The sequence below is a fragment of the Perca fluviatilis genome, chromosome 4, assembly GCF_010015445.1.
Source record: "Perca fluviatilis chromosome 4, GENO_Pfluv_1.0, whole genome shotgun sequence".
NCBI classification, from domain to species: Eukaryota; Metazoa; Chordata; class Actinopteri; order Perciformes; family Percidae; genus Perca; species Perca fluviatilis.
Window position 1 is genome coordinate 15,735,410 of NC_053115.1, and position 16,424 is coordinate 15,751,833.

General features: G+C 39.4%; 2 protein-coding genes across 5 annotated transcripts; one reads left to right on the forward strand and one right to left on the reverse strand.

The window, feature by feature from the left end:
• The first annotated feature begins 1,135 nt into the window (after positions 1–1,135).
• On the forward strand, positions 1,136–6,260 carry tac3b (tachykinin precursor 3b). Its single transcript, XM_039798870.1, has 7 exons — positions 1,136–1,206; positions 5,056–5,173; positions 5,329–5,434; positions 5,526–5,555; positions 5,645–5,689; positions 5,976–6,036; positions 6,130–6,260. Exons 2-7 carry the CDS (start codon positions 5,060–5,062, stop codon positions 6,134–6,136), a joined length of 363 nt encoding a protein of 120 aa, XP_039654804.1. The 5' UTR covers positions 1,136–1,206; positions 5,056–5,059; the 3' UTR covers positions 6,137–6,260.
• Positions 4,993–16,128, reverse strand: c1galt1b (core 1 synthase, glycoprotein-N-acetylgalactosamine 3-beta-galactosyltransferase, 1b). Of its 4 annotated transcripts, XR_005639046.1 has the most exons (7): positions 15,546–16,128; positions 15,113–15,382; positions 12,558–13,222; positions 9,045–9,378; positions 6,110–6,208; positions 5,597–5,670; positions 4,993–5,135 (listed from the first exon to the last, which is right to left on the reverse strand). XR_005639046.1 is itself a non-coding variant. In XM_039798869.1 (5 exons), the coding sequence occupies exons 2-4, from the start codon at positions 15,336–15,338 to the stop codon at positions 9,088–9,090; spliced, it is 1,182 nt and encodes a 393-aa protein (XP_039654803.1). In that variant the 5' UTR covers positions 15,339–15,382; positions 15,546–16,128; the 3' UTR covers positions 6,334–7,672; positions 9,045–9,087. The 4 variants fall into 4 exon arrangements, 3 of the variants coding, with proteins under 3 accessions (XP_039654803.1, XP_039654801.1, XP_039654802.1); XM_039798869.1 differs by lacking the exons at positions 4,993–5,135; positions 5,597–5,670; positions 6,110–6,208 and adding an exon at positions 6,334–7,672; XM_039798867.1 differs by lacking the exons at positions 4,993–5,135; positions 5,597–5,670; positions 6,110–6,208 and having other exon boundaries at positions 6,334–9,378.
• Positions 16,129–16,424: the final 296 nt, after the last annotated feature.

The window sequence follows — 16,424 nt, forward strand, 5'->3', positions numbered from 1 at the left end:
TAACAAAATTCCAAACTGTATTCCTTTGGCTGCTTTCAAAACACAAGTGACACAATCATGAAGCCAGGTTAAAAGGTAGTGAAGGTTTTTCTATCTGTCCTGTCTTACTGTAATGCACCGCTGACATGGCCAAGTCGAGTTTTCCAGGTTGCTCCTAAAGAACACCTCAGCTATAGAGGACTTTTAGTTTCCTAATAAAAGTCAGAGCTTCAAGGCAATCTGAAATGAACAAACAATAAAGAAGAGAGAGAACACCTCTGCCATGCTAATTGCTGTCATGAACACAGTATGGGTTAGTACTTTAGGTATGAGTTGTTGCTTTGTGAGACCGAATGATTTATTGCTGTTCAAATATGATCTTATGAATAATAAATACAATATAAGTGGGTGCAATCAAACTTTTGATTATTTTTATATTTTTATTTATTTGTAGATAGAAAAGGTTAGGGGGAAGGCTTCTGCTTGTCCTTTCAGAGAGCGTGGGAGTAATTTGGCTCTCTTTGACGGTGTAGACAGAACAGCAATATCCGCTTGCAAGGGCGTACACTGATTCCAAGTCCAGTCCACTTACACATTATACGTTCAATTTCTACTGGGACACACACACACACACACACACACACACACACACACACACACACACACACAAACACACACACACACACACACACACACTGTAGTTCAAGTGTTTTTGTTTGCATTTATGAGCAAAACAAGTATAATGTATATCGACAATAGTACCATATTAAGATATATTAGAACCTTTAATGCATCCATCTTATAACCATTTGCCATGTTGTGTGACCTTGTGGCATATTGTTTATTTTAATGTTTATTTCATTACAAATAATATAATTAAATTCTCATATTATCATTGCTTTCCAAAAATATGTTGCATCTTTCAGCTATTCGATTAGATTTATGAGAAAGATGCAAACTCTGTGTGTGTGTGTGTGTGTGTGTGTGTGTGTGTGTGTGTGTGTGTGTGTGTGTGTGTGTGTGTGTGTGTGTGTGTGTGTGTGTGTGTGTGTGATGGGGGTTTGGGTGGCGGGTGGAGCTCTAATTGGATTACAAATTAGCTTCAAGGACTATAATAATTGAGGTAGAGACGCCACTGAGTGAAAGACATATTTTGAGTTGGCATAGAGCTTCTGTGATCACTGGTTTATACTGCATCAGATCAAGATTTTTCAACACTGTGAACAGGTGAGACTTCATGTTGTTTTCATTAATTATTAATAGATTATTGTGATAAAGGAGCCTAATGACATTATGAGAGCTTACTCTGTTCATTCAGAGAAGACATGAATATACTGTACCAGCCTATTTTCTGATTAAATGATGTGATTTGATTTTTGTCATATAAAAGGCTAATTTTATGATTTATTGGATTATGGAATTAATTGAATAATTGACAGGTTTGGTTTCTAATCTTCACTACAAAACACCACATGCTGCATTTATGTTGGGCAATTCGATTACTTAAGTTTTATTGTATGGGTCCACTATTTCCTAATTGTAATTTCCTAATAATTTATTGATACTTAAACCCAGACTCATAGAAACTAGACTCTTAAAAAACGTTTTTAGTTTAGCAGTTGTTGATTTCCAGAGGAATTTCTTGGAAGGACGTATCCATTTAAACCCAAGTAACTACGTGTATTCATTATTCAGTTATTTTTTACAAACTTAATTGTTTATATATTCTGAATTTTATGCATGTCTTCAGACAAATTGCACATTTTTGCATGTTCAGCTTACCTGCTGTGAATTGATTAAAGAAAAATCTTTTTAAGTCATTTAATTGAAATGAATTATTAGTATGTTGACCAATTGAACACTTTTTCTATTTTGCATAATAAGTGCCATGTTACTGTCCAAAAACTTTAAGAAAATTATTAGGAAATTGGTAATGCGTTATGAGGGTACAAAACAAATGGTTAAAACTAATGCATAACTAACGCATCATGATGAATACAGGACCATAAGTTCTTGCTGACCATTTAGAAATAATCAAGTCACTATGAGTTTATTTGATTAGTTCACACTAGACTACAATAGACCATCAAATAATGATTTTAAAGTGTTAATTCACACTCACTTCATACATTATTTCTATTCCACAAATTTGTCTGAAAGCCAGTTCCATAGAAAAGGCAACAGTACCTGTTCTTAGAGAAGTATGAAGCAGTTTTAATCAAGCTGGTAGTCAGATGCAAACATGTACATGTTGCTGCATGCTGCATTAGTTATGTTATTAGGTAACGAGCAGCGAAGCTGCGTGGATCCTATTGTTTTTGCCAGTATTATAAGGGGCCGAGCAGCGAAGAAGAAAGAAATAAAAAATCTATGTTCCCATCATATACTGTAAATATTAACAGTCTATGGTTCCCATGCATAAAAACTCACCAAAATTTGCACACAAGTCCAGTCCTGTGCCAAACCTAATCAGTCCAATAAGTATGCTCCTGATGGTGGCGCTGATCTACACCATTGCACTCAATGCAAAACAGAGCATCTTTAAACATCAGTTTGTCATTCATTGATCTTCATGAAAATACATTACAGGCATCTCTATGTTGTCTTAAAGGTCCCATGGCATGAAAATGTCACTTTATGAGGTTTTTTAACATTAATATGAGTTCCCCCAGCCTGCCTATAGTCCCCCAGTGGCTAGAAATGGCGATAGGTGTAAACCGAGCCCTGGGTATCCTGCTCTGCCTTTGAGAAAATGAAAGCTCAGATGAGCAATCTGGAATCTTGCTCCTTATGAGGTCATAAGGAGCAAGGTTACCTCCCCTTTCTCTGCTTTGCCCGCCCAGAGAATTTGGCCCACCCATGAGAGAGAGACATCATGGCTTTCATACGAGCAAAGTGGCAGTTGGTCAAGGCCACACCCCCACCCTCCACCTTGCCCCCCCCTCTCTCCTCCTCAATAGCTAGACACAGAAATGGCACATCCTAAGGAAAGCTCATTGTGGGACTGGCTCTAGTGGCTGTAATTCTGCACCAAGGCTGAATTTCGGGAAAGAGACTTCAGATACAGTATTAGGAGACCACTAATGCCTATATAAAAGCATCCAAAGAGTACCATGTCATGGGACCTTTAACTAAGTACACAAAATCTCAGATTTTTCTAGTGAGAAATGATTTTTTGACAGTAGTTTAAAATCCTGCATTTTCACGCATTCCTGCCCATTGTCCATTCCAGTGGTTCCCAACCTTTTGTCTTTGGCGCCTACCCTACTTATGTCTAAGAAAAGCTGAGTCCCCCTGGAATCCAAAGTTGAGGTAACTCTCTAGATAGAGCCTTACTTTCTTTTTTGATACAGAGGAGTTATGAGCACTTTTATGTTTCTCTGCCATGTTTCATTCATAAAATAGTGATGCCGTGTCTAATAGCAGCTAGCAGCTGACCTGATGACAGCAAGGGTCACAGGTTAAAAGGTCCCGGACGTTTGGCCTACTAAGTAGCCTGCCTCCAATTTTAAGCGAGAACAAAAATATATAGTTTTTATACAGACTTTTGTATACATTATATATTCTAGTGTATTATCATAATTTGTTTAACATGTGCAAATATTTTTTTTTTTTACCTCAACCTCAAACCAGATAAAGACTTGCGCACCCCCTGTGATCTTTGCCGCCCCCCTAAGGGGTGCCCGGACCCCAGGTTGGGAACCACTGGTCTATTCAATGCCCTGATATGTCATCACCCAGATATTAGCTCCCCAAGATCAGCACCATGGTGCTTTGGACACCTTCCCTGTGTGTTTTAGTGGTTTATCAGCATCAACACACCTAGTTTGTGTCCTATCTTAACATGCCACTGTGTACTCTGGCATATGCTTTGTGGATTGGAGACAGGTTTCTTAGAGCTTAGAGGAGCTGTAGCTCAACAAGGTTGATACTGGTTTTCAGTGCGAGAGTTAAGAGTTCAAATCCCCTACACACCACTCACCAACCCTCACTTAAACAGTAGCTCTGTTGCTTGGGCATACTCAACGGATGAGCAGGAATGTCTCTTGCACTTCTGCTGACAGAATCTTGGTTTATTTGCCATTTTTCTCCATCCACCACCTTTTTCTTTTCCTGCTCAAAATGCTCGGCCCGACCATTGCTGCGGAGTAATAATTGAAATGTGTAATAATGGGCCCATAACAGTGTTATCAAAATGTGCTTTTTAGTTTAAAAGATTACCGTACACCTTGAGTCAAATCTGCGGTCATGGGCTTCACATTATTTTGAAGGTAAAGTATGACTGTTGCAACCAACAGTTAAAGACATGTTTTAAATAAGTTTGTTGGAATATACATGAAACCCTGTTGTGTTGGGCCTGCTTGCGAATGTAGCCTACTGTTACAGGACACAGTTAGCAGCCAGCTATTACAGCATCCCACAAAGTACATACAATCAAAAGGAGCCTTACAATTCAACAGATGCAGTGCTCCAGCTCCACAGTCAACAAAACATTTGTTTGCATTCGCTGTGATTGAATGGAATGCAGATAAAGACTTTTATTTAATTTAGATGTATTAATTAAAGAGCATTAAGAGACAACCACATTTGTTGAAGGATAGGCTGTGATTGTTGCAGGCTGTCATGCTCTTTGAATGGATGACTTAATCACAATTGCACTTGACATACTGGTTTAGTTACAGACGCAATGAGAGTGAAAGGTGGCTTTGAAACACTTAACATGCATTATATAGCTTATAATAGCTTGTGTGATTCATCAGCGTGCAGCGCATATTCAGATCTAAAACGTCAACTGGAAATGTCCCTTAGCTTTTAACTAAACCTGTCGAGTGTCAGCTACGGAAAAGATTCACTCCTGGCCACTAGTTGCTGCTATCACACTTATTAAAATGTTGACCCTGTCCAAACAACTGTCCCAAATTTCTCTAAAACATGAAAATAAAGTATGTGACTACGGTAAAATTGTTTGCTATCAATGTTTAGTTGAAATTGGTCACAGAATAGTTACGTACGTGTTGATAAACCAACCTGGTAATGTGCAGGCTTTTTCTGCTGTAAATCTGATTTACATTTCAGAGTGATGGAGAGAACTCCAAACTGCTGCACTCTTGCTTCACTGGTCGCTTTAGTCGTCCTCGTCTTATTTCCTGTGAGGTCTGGATGTAAGGAAGACACCTACAAATCACTGACAGAGGTAAGGCTACATACATCGACACGATATTTACAAAGTCAAGTGTGTTATGGCCTGATTTTTAAGGCCACTGTAGCTGATTTTCAGAACATTTTAAGCTAAAATGCACAATAATTAACAAACAGGCTAACAAATGATGTTTTGTCTTTCGGGCTAAGCCGGAGAGCTGTGTTCAAGAAGATGCGGAGTTGAAGAGATTTAAAAAGATCGACTATGACAGCTTTGTGGGTCTAATGGGAAGGAGAAGTGCTGCTCAACCAAACAGTGAGTTTTTTTTGTAGGAAACACCTTGTCTGACAGTACTCTCTCAATGACACGCAAACTATTGTCGTCTAACGCCTAACTCTTTTTGCAGGCCACAGAAACACCCCGATGTCAAGAAAAAGTATGAATTTCAAACCAGTATTTTTTCTGTAATGACCTCACCTAATAGCTTTATGGCATTGTATTACATTTTTTGTTCATCTTGCGCAGGACACATGGATCGCTTCCTCGCTGATCTGTTGGGGCGGAGAACAGGTGAGTGACTTCAGCAACACAGAGCAATTCTTTCAGCAAGCCACACAACATATGATTTACTTTACACTATTTCACTGTGTATTGGGCTGCTGTTTGTAAGACAAACATACAGATATTGTGCATAGTGTTTTTTTAAATCAACACCAGAAATAAAAACTTGCCAGTATTACAAACCCAATACCACACTTGAAGCTTGAGTTTCCCCTTCATATAGGATCAGATCTTGTAAAACTGGTTATATGTTTATGAGAATTGTTAGAACCTGCTATTTCTGTGTACATAACAGGAATAGCCCCGGAGTATTTACAGACAAGGCATGGCCGATTTTTCAATCACGGGAGGCAGAGGTGAAGCCTTTTGATTATCCTCCCTAAAATTAAAAAAGAAAAAACAATGTGTGTCGCTGAATCTTTTGCTAACCTTGTTCTCTATCTCCTCAGGTTTTAAGGCTTTCTGTAGTGAGGATGTCACGCCTCCTCAACCTCAACAAAGGCTGTAAAACTTAAGTCCTCACAGCTACTGTAACGAGAAGATAATGTATCAAAGTTATTTAACTACAGAGAGGTGAAGCCATATTAACCATGCATGAATGCTTTTATACTGTCACTGGAAAATGTTCTGACATAACTAATGTAAAACAAACGTACAATAAAATATGCATTTATTTATAGTGATTAAAAACCATTCACTGAAAACAACCCTGCACACTTGATCATGTATGCTCACAAACTCACACAATACTCATTTACACACTAAAATATAACACCTCAATTTAGATGTCAAAACCAACATAAATACATTTCAGATATAAAAACAGTACACACTGTACACCTATCCCTTAGACACAATTTGAATGTTGGAGTGGATTGTCGAGGACTGGATGTGTTGTATCACTGGCATCAGAAACCAGATGTGATGGTTATCAGCTGTGTTTGGGCCCGCAGGACTGATAGTAAGAATCTCCACTGAAGCCCTTTGCTGCTAAAATGTTTTACATATTTAAATTATTTCAAAAGGAAACCATTATGTAAAACATGCTGATTTGGTTTAAACTGGACTTTTCCATTTTAATATAAAAAAACTGAACATTCTCTGTGCTCGTGTACAGAAAGAAACTGAGTGTAAACATGTACAAAAGGCATTTTGATAGGCATTAGTTACCTCCTACATAGACATGTTGACATGTCATAGTAGGAAAAGCACAGGTGTATTCAAAACCATTAATGATGGCTGCATTCCACTTAGGAGAGGCCCTGGTATTGTGCATGCTGACTCACTGAAATAACTTACTGGGACACTTGATGGAACTGAGCCATCGTTAAGGTTATCAATTTCAGCTGTGCTTTTCCTACTATGACAAGTCAAAATGTCTGCTGTGAAAAAGCTCCATGGTTTACCTTGGAGAGTGGGAGGTTTAAGTGGTTAAAAAAAACAGCAATTATAACACTCAACGTGTATTCAATTTTCACATAAATGACAAATAGGTTTAGTCTGAATCATCATGGAATCCTGAAGCCAGTTTCTCTATTTGGTAATTACCATCACCCACAAAATTATTATTTTTTGTTTGGTTTCAAAGTAGTACAGGAACTGTTAATACTTTTAAATATACACAATGTACAAAACAAAAGGACTGGCCCACACACAATTAAAAAAATTATACATTGTAGAAACTAAAATTGTTTATTTAAAAAAAAAACAAAAAAAACACTGTGATTAACAAGTCATGTGCTGGCATGCCCAAAGGCCATCCTTATTACATTGGAAGGATTCAATAAAATTATACTTCATCTGAAAACATCACTCTCATCATGGTAATGTCACAGTGCAAAGTCATGTGTGCAGCTGATGGCTCATACAATCTCAAATTTACAAAAGGCACAAGCTGATGAGTCCATTCGGGAGAGATGAGGGGAACTGTGAAGTGTGTGTATCCAGTGCCAGTTCCAGGAAGCACGGGTAGAAGAAGCGTGCATTTCATTCCTAAGAAAGAGAGATATCTGACTAACTGCTTTCCTTGTCTGGCTGAAGGTCAAACCACAAAACACATATTCCAGATAAAACTAACACAAAGCTGCAGACAAACATCCTGAAAGTTTTCAGTTAACTCAACATACACACCAACTAAACAAATAAAATGAGAAGCACCCAGACCACAAATATTGGCTTGTCCATTTATCAGTGACGGATGTGACATCAGTCACGTCCTTCATGGAAATCTTTGGCTGGACTGTATAAATTTAGTCTTTTGAACGATTCATTTAAAGCATCATGGTCACATCAGTTTAAGTCTATTAGCCACAGGGAAACATGAATGCGTGTGATGTAGTTGTCTTTTCCCATCGTATTAACATTTAATTAAGGCTGCAAGATCACAGCTTAAATTGCCTTCACTTCCATGACTATGTTCATTACGACAAAATTGACTGGCAAATATTTTGATGATCCATAAATTGTCTTTTTTCAATAATTCAAACATTACGTAGGTCCAGCTTCTCTCGAGCGAATTTGTTGCTTCTCTTTGTCTTAATTGATCATTTTTATGTTTTTTGACTGTTGGTCGGAAAAGCAAACTGTTTGAAGACTAGGAAATTATAACAGGCTTTTTTCACTAATAAAAAGAATAGTTAAGTTGCAGCCCTTACTATTAATATTTGAGAGACTGTCTTTACAGGAATTCAATCTTCTTAGAGCTACCACAGAATACAACCAAATAAAAAGAGATTCAGTCCGACACGACACGGAACTTTACACTTGCCTGTATCGTGAAAATGCTTTTGAATGCAGCCTGAAACAAGTTTGGGATGCAGAAAACTGTGATATGCTCTAAAGAAATACCTATGTCACCTATAGACAAACGAGGGGTTGATTGAATGTACAAGGGGATTTCACCCTTAAACATTTTCCAAGGCCTATAGTTTGTGTGGAATGTAGTCAAACAACTCCAGCAAACAAAGAACTACCTCACTGTAGGGAGTAATAGATCAGGGTGTTTTGGTGGGTTTGCAATAGTCATGAAAAGGATAAAACATTGGCAAAATCTTATTTAACTTTTCTCTGGAAAATACTTTCCCATAACAGGTCCATATGGATTAAGAAGGTGCTTTAGTTAGTTTACAAATGAACGCAGCCCACAGAAAGCTTTTTCTGACTTCTAAAGAAGACGTTCGGTTGTAAAAACAAGGGTAACATTCTTTCTCTTTCCCTTAAGATCAGTCTGGCAGTCACATTTCACATTAGTAACAGTCCTTCAGCAACACGCTTGTATGTGGGGACATTTTGAATCAAAGTGGGCAAAGCAAGCAAAGATTATCAGAATTATTAAGCAAACACATATAATACACATACCGCCTACCTAATGAGATCCTGTCCCTTCATGCACCCACAAAGTCATACTGTTATTTTCCAGCTGGAGCAGCAGGTGGGGGATCTGCATCCTGTCTCTTGTCAGTCCTGGACGGATCATTCCCCTCGACTTGCCCTCTCTCCTTAGAGGTCAGCTCTTTTTTTCCTTTCGCGGCATCGCTGGAACTTGACTGCTCAATATTGTAACCCAGGGGGGTTGGTGGCTGGTAACGGTATCTGTAGCCAAAGGCACGTAGGTGATACGTGTAGTACTCCATTAAATACATGTGTGAAGCGTCTACATAGTGGAATGACACAGACACGTCCGAGCAGCAGTTTGGACCCTGAGGAAAAACAGAGTATGTGGTTATCCAATACAGAGACAAAGTTTCACATTCGGAATGGGTGAACACATTTGCATATCTGTCACAAGATAATACATTCAGGAAATACTTCTGCAGTTAATGTCACAATGTAAAACTATATGCAAACTAGAATTACCGCCTTACGATTTGTATGACTCCGGCAACCAATCAAGTTGCAGTTTACCTCCAGTTCTGTCCAGACTCATATGTAGTGAAGACTTTGAAGCAATTTAATAAAAAGTGTACTATTAAGTGTATTTTTCGGTGAAACATGGATGCTACACACACGTTTAACTCAGCAGCACAGAAGACGTACAATCACCATGGTTTCAAGGTAGGCACCCAAGATTAGTATCACCAATTCAGTATCCGACCAAATGTGACCAGATGTGGGTCAGATCTATGCAGAGCACCGGAACGAGAACACAGGATTCACTTTCAGTGGTTTCTGTTACATGAAAAATACTTTCAAAGTACTAAGGTTTAAAAATACAAAAATATACAGAACTTAAGGATCGTAGCCCCACCGGGTGTAAAAGTCACGCCACGGACCACCTGTGTGAAACAAATCTCTTCACCGTGCCATGTTGTAAATTCAGATGGATTTTCGTTCTGAAAAGTGATCCAAGGATATCGTTCACCGCTGCCGTTGTCTTTATAGTTGTAGTGTGGACTGCGCCATCCACTTGAGTTAGAACGATTTTTAAAAGTTATAGTTATCGTTCTTGGGATTAGTATTAATTTTGTCACTTATTTTTTATTTTGTCTTATTTAGTCATTCACATCTTTTTTTGTTAGTCAAGTTTTAATTGACTAAAAGTCTCGTCATTTTAGTCAAAAGAGAACTCAATATATCTTCGTCAAGTTTTAGTCAAAACATTTGTCTTTTTTTAAATAAATTATTTCTGAGATTATTTCTGATAACCATTTCAGTCAATAGTCAAATAAATTATATAAAGTTATATAAATATTGAGTCTCTTCCTTATTTCACCACTAAATTCTTGTTAAACGACAAAAACAACCACTGAATGGGAAAATGGTATTTTACAATAACACTGAATGCAGCAGGAGGCTGGCGAGGCGAGTTTGAAGTGAACGCAACATATGTGTCGTTTTTCAGACAACGGCAGCTGCAGACTGTCATACAATCAGGTCCATAAATATTGGGACATCGACACAATTCTAATCTTTTTGGCTCTATACACCACCACAATGGATTTGAAATGAAACTAAAGCACTAGATGTGCTTTAACTGCAGACTTTCAGCTTTAATGTGAGGGTATTTACATCCAAATCAGGTGAAAGGTGTAGGAATTACAACAGTTTGTATATGTGCCTCCCACTTTTTAAGGGACCAAAAGTAATGGGACAGATTAACAATCATAAATCAAACTTTCACTTTAATACTTGGTTGCAAATCCTTTGCAGTCAATTACAGCCTGAAGTCTGGAACGCATAGACATGACCAGACGCTGGGTTTCATCCCTGGTGATGCTCTGCCAGGCCTCGACTGCAACTGTCTTCAGTTCCTGCTTGTTCTTCGGGAATTTTCCCTTCAGTTTTGTCTTCAGCAAGTGAAATGCATGCTCAATCGGATTCAGGTCAGGTTATTGACTTGGCCATTGCATAACATTCCACTTCTTTCCCTTAAAAAAACTCTTTGGTTGCTTTCGCAGTATGCTTTGGGTCATTGTCCATCTGCACTGTGAAGCGCCGTCCAATCAGTTCTGAAGCATTTGGCTGAATATGAGCAGATAAAATTGCCCGAAACACTTCAGAATTCATCCTGCTGCTTTTGTCAGCAGTCACATCATCAATAAATACAAGAGAACCAGTTCCATTGGCAGCCATACATGCACACGCCATGACACTACCACCACCATGCTTCACTGATGAGGTGGTATGCTTTGGATCATGAGCAGTTCCTTTCCTTCTCCATACTCTTCTCTTCCCATCACTCTGGTACAAGTTGATCTTGGTCTCATCTGTCCATAGGATGTTGTTCCAGAACTGTGAAGGCTTTTTTAGATGTTGTTTGGCAAACTCTAATCTGGCCTTCCTTTTTTGAGGCTCACCAGTGGTTTACATCTTGTGGTGAACCCTCTGTATTCACTCTGGTGAAGTCATCTCTTGATTGTTGACTTTGACACACATACACCTACCTCCTGGAGAGTGTTCTTGATCTGGCCAACTGTCGTGAAGGGTGTTTTCTTCACCATGGAAAGAATTCTTCGGTCATCCACCACAGTGGTTTTCCGTGGTCTTCCGGGTCTTTTGGTGTTACTGAGCTCACCGGTGCGTTCTTTCTTTTTAAGAATGTTCCAAACAGTTGATTTAGCCGCACCTAATGTTTGCTATCTCTCTGATGGGTTTGTTTTGTTTTTTCAGCCGAAATCCGCGTTGCTATTCGGTCTGGTAGGTGCCGTAGCACCGGGTCTCGGTAACAGCTGAATATTCTATCTCATGATGGAAAAGTAGAGACGATTGTAGACGAAAATGAAGAGAGATTTTAATCTTAGTTTTTATTTTATGCAAAACATGTTAGTCTCCTCTTTTTTCGTCAACAATAATGCATGTTAATTTAGTCTTAGTCAGCGTTTTTGGACATTGGCGCAGTCTCGTCATCGTCTCGTCTTAGTCATGGAAAAAAGGTCGTTGACGAACATATTTAGTCTCGTCTTGTCTGACGAAATTAACACTACTTGGTGTGGACGGCCCTGATGGTGCTGAATAATACCCAGAAGAGTGTTTTGCAAAACACCGTTCAAAATCGAATCAGTTCATCCTTGAGTCCAAGTGGATGCTTGTCCAAATTTTGAAGAAACTCCCTCCAGGGGCTCTTGAGATATCGCATTCACAAGAATAGGACAGACAGACGGACAACCCAAAAACATAATGCTAGAGCCGGCGCGGAGGCAAGAAAAATGCCAAGGGGAAAGAAAATCGGGATAAACACTGTGATGGACCTGTGGAGCGGGTTGGGCGCACAACCGGGCATTCAAATGTGATCAATAGAAAAAAAAAACAACAACAACAAATTCAAGCAGAGAGAGAGACAGAGAGAGAGAGAGCAGCAAAACTAGCAGTTCACTGGCTAATATGAGAGGTATTGAATAGCATAGAAGCAGAGAAAGTCCATAAAGTTTGCTGCACTTGCCTCTGAGATGGGGTAGTAGCAGTAGCTCCAATACCAGAAGCTCTTGGGAAACTTTGCAGTAAGGTGCTGCTCGGGGATAAATGGGTGAAATGTCTCCCTGTGCACAGTGTCTCTGGAGTCCCCTGCCAGCACCCCAACTTTCTCCATGCACTGCCCCATTGCCAGGTCCTCTACAGAGGTTGTGTGAGTGCAAAGTTTGTTTTTAAATCCCTCTACAAATCGCCGCAGAGCCTCTTTGCTCAACACATAGCCCGCACCGCCACTCATGTAGCCCTGCTTGGTGTAGGGCTTGAATCTTCGGCCAAAATAAATTGGCTCGTCCGGCGTGTGATTCGAAAGAACCCAGCGTAGGTTGTCTACGATTACGTAGGTGTCGTCATCTGCCTTGAGAAACCAATCCGCCTCATTGCCATGATGTTCGTAGGCATAATGGAAGGCCCGGATCGTTTTCCAGTACAGCTGGTCCCGACCCTCCTTTGTACCTAAGCCCACCGTAGGGAAGTCAGGGTCATCCACAGAGCTCATGAAGACCACAACATTGCAGTGGCGACTCCACGTGGACTTTACATGCCGAGCCTTCTTCTCCAGGTTGTTGGGTCCAGTCATCACCCAGCAAAGAATACGCACCTTTTTGTAGAGTTCGTCAGCCATGCCGCTATCCTCACCTAGTGAGGAGATATAAACATTAATATCACATTTTATACAATACTCTTTATATACAAAACTGTGACAATATCCCATATAATATACAGTATATAATATGCTCTTGGAGGGGAAAAGACAACATTCAAAAGGAGGAAATAAAATATGCCCTGATGGTGGTAGCAGGGTATGGCATAGAAAACCCAGCTCAAGTGGATGGTTAAAAATAAAAAGCAGATAATAAACATGAGCGACAAATACATTATAAAAATACACCCATGCAAATCGGCACACTTGCCTTGCTGAAGACAATTTTTCTCTTTTGCATGATCCATTTTATGCTATTGGTAAGCACTTAGTGTACACTGTTCCACGTGTTTAAAACTTGACAATATTCCCCTACATACAGTAGATAAATACTGAATATTTAGAGGGATGTTAAGATTAATCAATATGTATCAAAAAATTAACACAACAGTGTACAGCTATATATCTGAACCAAATTCATTGAGACAGTCATCAAAAAAAAAAAGAGGTTTGTCTGTTACTTGAAACCCTGTGCTCCAGTCCCGTTTCAGTTCCAACCAGACAACATGTACACATGCAGTGTGTTTACAAGCACTTAAGAAACCAGAGGGCTATTTCACAAAACCTAGATAGCGGATTAAGCCGGGATTTTCCAGTTATTCTGGCTGAATTAAGCCTTGACTCTGTTATAAATGAAAGAAGTGGCTCATAAATTACCATGGAGAATATTCTGTGCAGCTAGCCTGCTCCAGACCAGGCTAACAGCCAGGCTTGGTTAATATCCTGGTGCCTGCTGTGTTCAGTCAGCAGTCATTCTGATGGATTTTGCCTTATTTGTATTAGCCTGCAATTCAATTAAGAACTGTTATTGTGACCATTCATTTTATAATTATTCATATGACAGTCATTGTTGCCGTTATATTGCGTTCATGAAGACTGCTGCTCATATTGTTGTTCAAGGTTTGATGAATATATATCATTGCATTGAGATGATTAATAATGACATACACATGATAAAGTTGCAAATGTGTTTACAATGGATCAGTTTAGGGCAATAAGGGCAATACATAAAGTCCTATATAAATGTGTTTGTATGGTTAAGTTTTTTTATGTCTTCTTTAACAATAAAGCATCATGCATGTTACTCTTCCATGTGCATTTTATTAAGCATTGTTAGCATACCATTTGTGGTTATTAGGTTTCATAATTACAGTACAATTCTCCCAAATTATAGTCCTAGCTCACTGGACCACTAACTATACATATACAACACCTCAATGTTTTTTGGCCTTTTATGTCACTGGGATCACTTGTCTGCTGGGAACTTGTGATAAAACAAAAATAACTGATTAATACATTGTGTTACAGTCATGCTTACTGTGTGCATTGATTATCACTTAAGCCTAATTCTCTTTCTAGTTTCTGGATTTCCCAGGTCAATTTCCTCAGTGTCTTTCTTTTTAATCTCCATATATACCTGGAAGTAAGCCATATAATGTTAAAAAAAAAGAAACTCAGCCGCTGTAATAAAAAAGTGAAATCTAAACCTGCTCTTAGCCATCATTTGCACAAATTAACACTTTCTGTCCACTTTAATCCACAGTGCAGATTTGAATAGTACATTAGAGGTGCTTCCAACATGCATGTAGAAGAGAATTAGTCTGTCTACAAATAGCCTATTGGGTGTAAAGAAAAACGTTATTGTGAGACATTACAGTGAAGTTGTACATTACAATACAAGTATCGAGTTGTGTATTAGGATCAGACCATAAAGCCCAATGCAGTGTCTGAGAGGGACAGAAACACTGCCCTACTGTAGGCAGGGAATTTAAGCACAAGGAAGCTGAAATTTGATATAGTAGTTCGGTGATACACAGCAGGCATACCTATATGATGAGGGTGCTTCAGGTTGAAAAGAGCAGACCTCTCCTTCTTCCATATTGTCTTCTCTTCCTCAAGCTGCTGCTGGTAGTCATGGACTTTATCAAAGCTGCTGGCCTGCTGTGCTGACAATGTCCTCTCAAACCACGTTTGCCGCAGAAACACGTACAGTGTGAAGGTTCCCACCGCGAAACCCGCACAGAAGGAGACTCTGGATCCGAGGGCCTTCATGCTGGACCAGGGGTCTCACTGTATGTCGTTCAACTTGGCAGGTGCTGCATTAGATAGTGAGAAAGACACCATGGACACAAGTTTCACTACAAGGGCCCCAGTCTTGTTAAGTCCCTGTCGCTTTGTTGGCAAGTGGGGAAATTAAAACAAAGTGACTTGTGAACGCACGAGGGTCACTCCCTGTTTAAGAAGGTGGGGTTTACTCACCAGCGGTATCGCAGACACCATAGCAACTGGGTTATCCCACAGCTAATTCAATATAACAGGAAACATGAACTTTGAAGTGCTAAAGCTGAGCCAGTTTTCACCACGACGTAGGTTAGCGTTTCCCCCTATCTGAACGATAACTTAGCTCAGCTAGCCACAGAAAATGTCGCTCGTGGCAAAACTGAAAACGAGCTAAACAGAAACCAAAGCTAAATAATCTCCGGGATGAGGGAAAAACGAATTATAACAGCAGATACTAGCATTGCTCCTGGCCTTGGTGGTGGGACAGCAGGCATTAGCAAACTAACCGTTTAACGTTAGCTAACGATAGTCCGTAAATTTGACCGACACTGCTAACATCAATCCTTCCTGTTGTGTCAACACAACTAACGGAAACGTTAGTTATTTAGCTAGCTGACCAACCGAGCAAACTGAAATGACTGTTGACTGGAATACGCGCAGTAGTTAAAAGAAAATAACGTAAAAACTAAAACACCAATTTAAAGTTGTTTCAAAACGCTGCATAAACTCATAGACCGTTGTATAAACTACATTGTAACTTATCCGTCTGTCTTTCCGGGGTCAAGTTGCGTTATTTCAAAAGAAAGGCGCATATGTTTTCTCCTGCAAAGGCAGTGGTGCGATTACTTAGCAAACGTTTATATATATAAATACTATTTCTACATACTGTATCTTGATTATTTATTATTAATAATAGCACAAATCTGACAACTAGCTAAGTTGTAGCTAAACATCAGCCCAAAATGTGTCAAATAAGGCTACAGTACTGGCGGCCGTCAGCTCCTCTTGCCCAGAATCACGACGATTCTACTGTTCAAACAGGCAACTTTCCTCCACTAGACTCGTATGCTCATGCTG

What these genes read in the sequence shown, in the direction of transcription:
- tac3b (XM_039798870.1), top strand. Translation starts at nt 5,060, where the DNA reads ATGGAGAGAACTCCAAACTGCTGCACTCTTGCTTCACTGGTCGCTTTA. An exon ending in AAGTGCTGCTCAACCAAACA is followed by an intron (nt 5,435 to 5,525) that starts GTGAGTTTTTTT and finishes CTCTTTTTGCAG; the next exon opens with GCCACAGAAACACCCCGATG. An exon ending in TCTGTTGGGGCGGAGAACAG is followed by an intron (nt 5,690 to 5,975) that starts GTGAGTGACTTC and finishes TGTACATAACAG; the next exon opens with GAATAGCCCCGGAGTATTTA.
- c1galt1b (XM_039798869.1), bottom strand. Translation starts at nt 15,338, where the DNA reads ATGAAGGCCCTCGGATCCAGAGTCTCCTTCTGTGCGGGTTTCGCGGTG. An exon ending in GAAGCACCCTCATCATATAG is followed by an intron (nt 13,223 to 15,112) that starts GTATGCCTGCTG and finishes TCTCCTCACTAG; the next exon opens with GTGAGGATAGCGGCATGGCT. An exon ending in GCTACTACCCCATCTCAGAG is followed by an intron (nt 9,379 to 12,557) that starts GCAAGTGCAGCA and finishes GTTTTTCCTCAG; the next exon opens with GGTCCAAACTGCTGCTCGGA.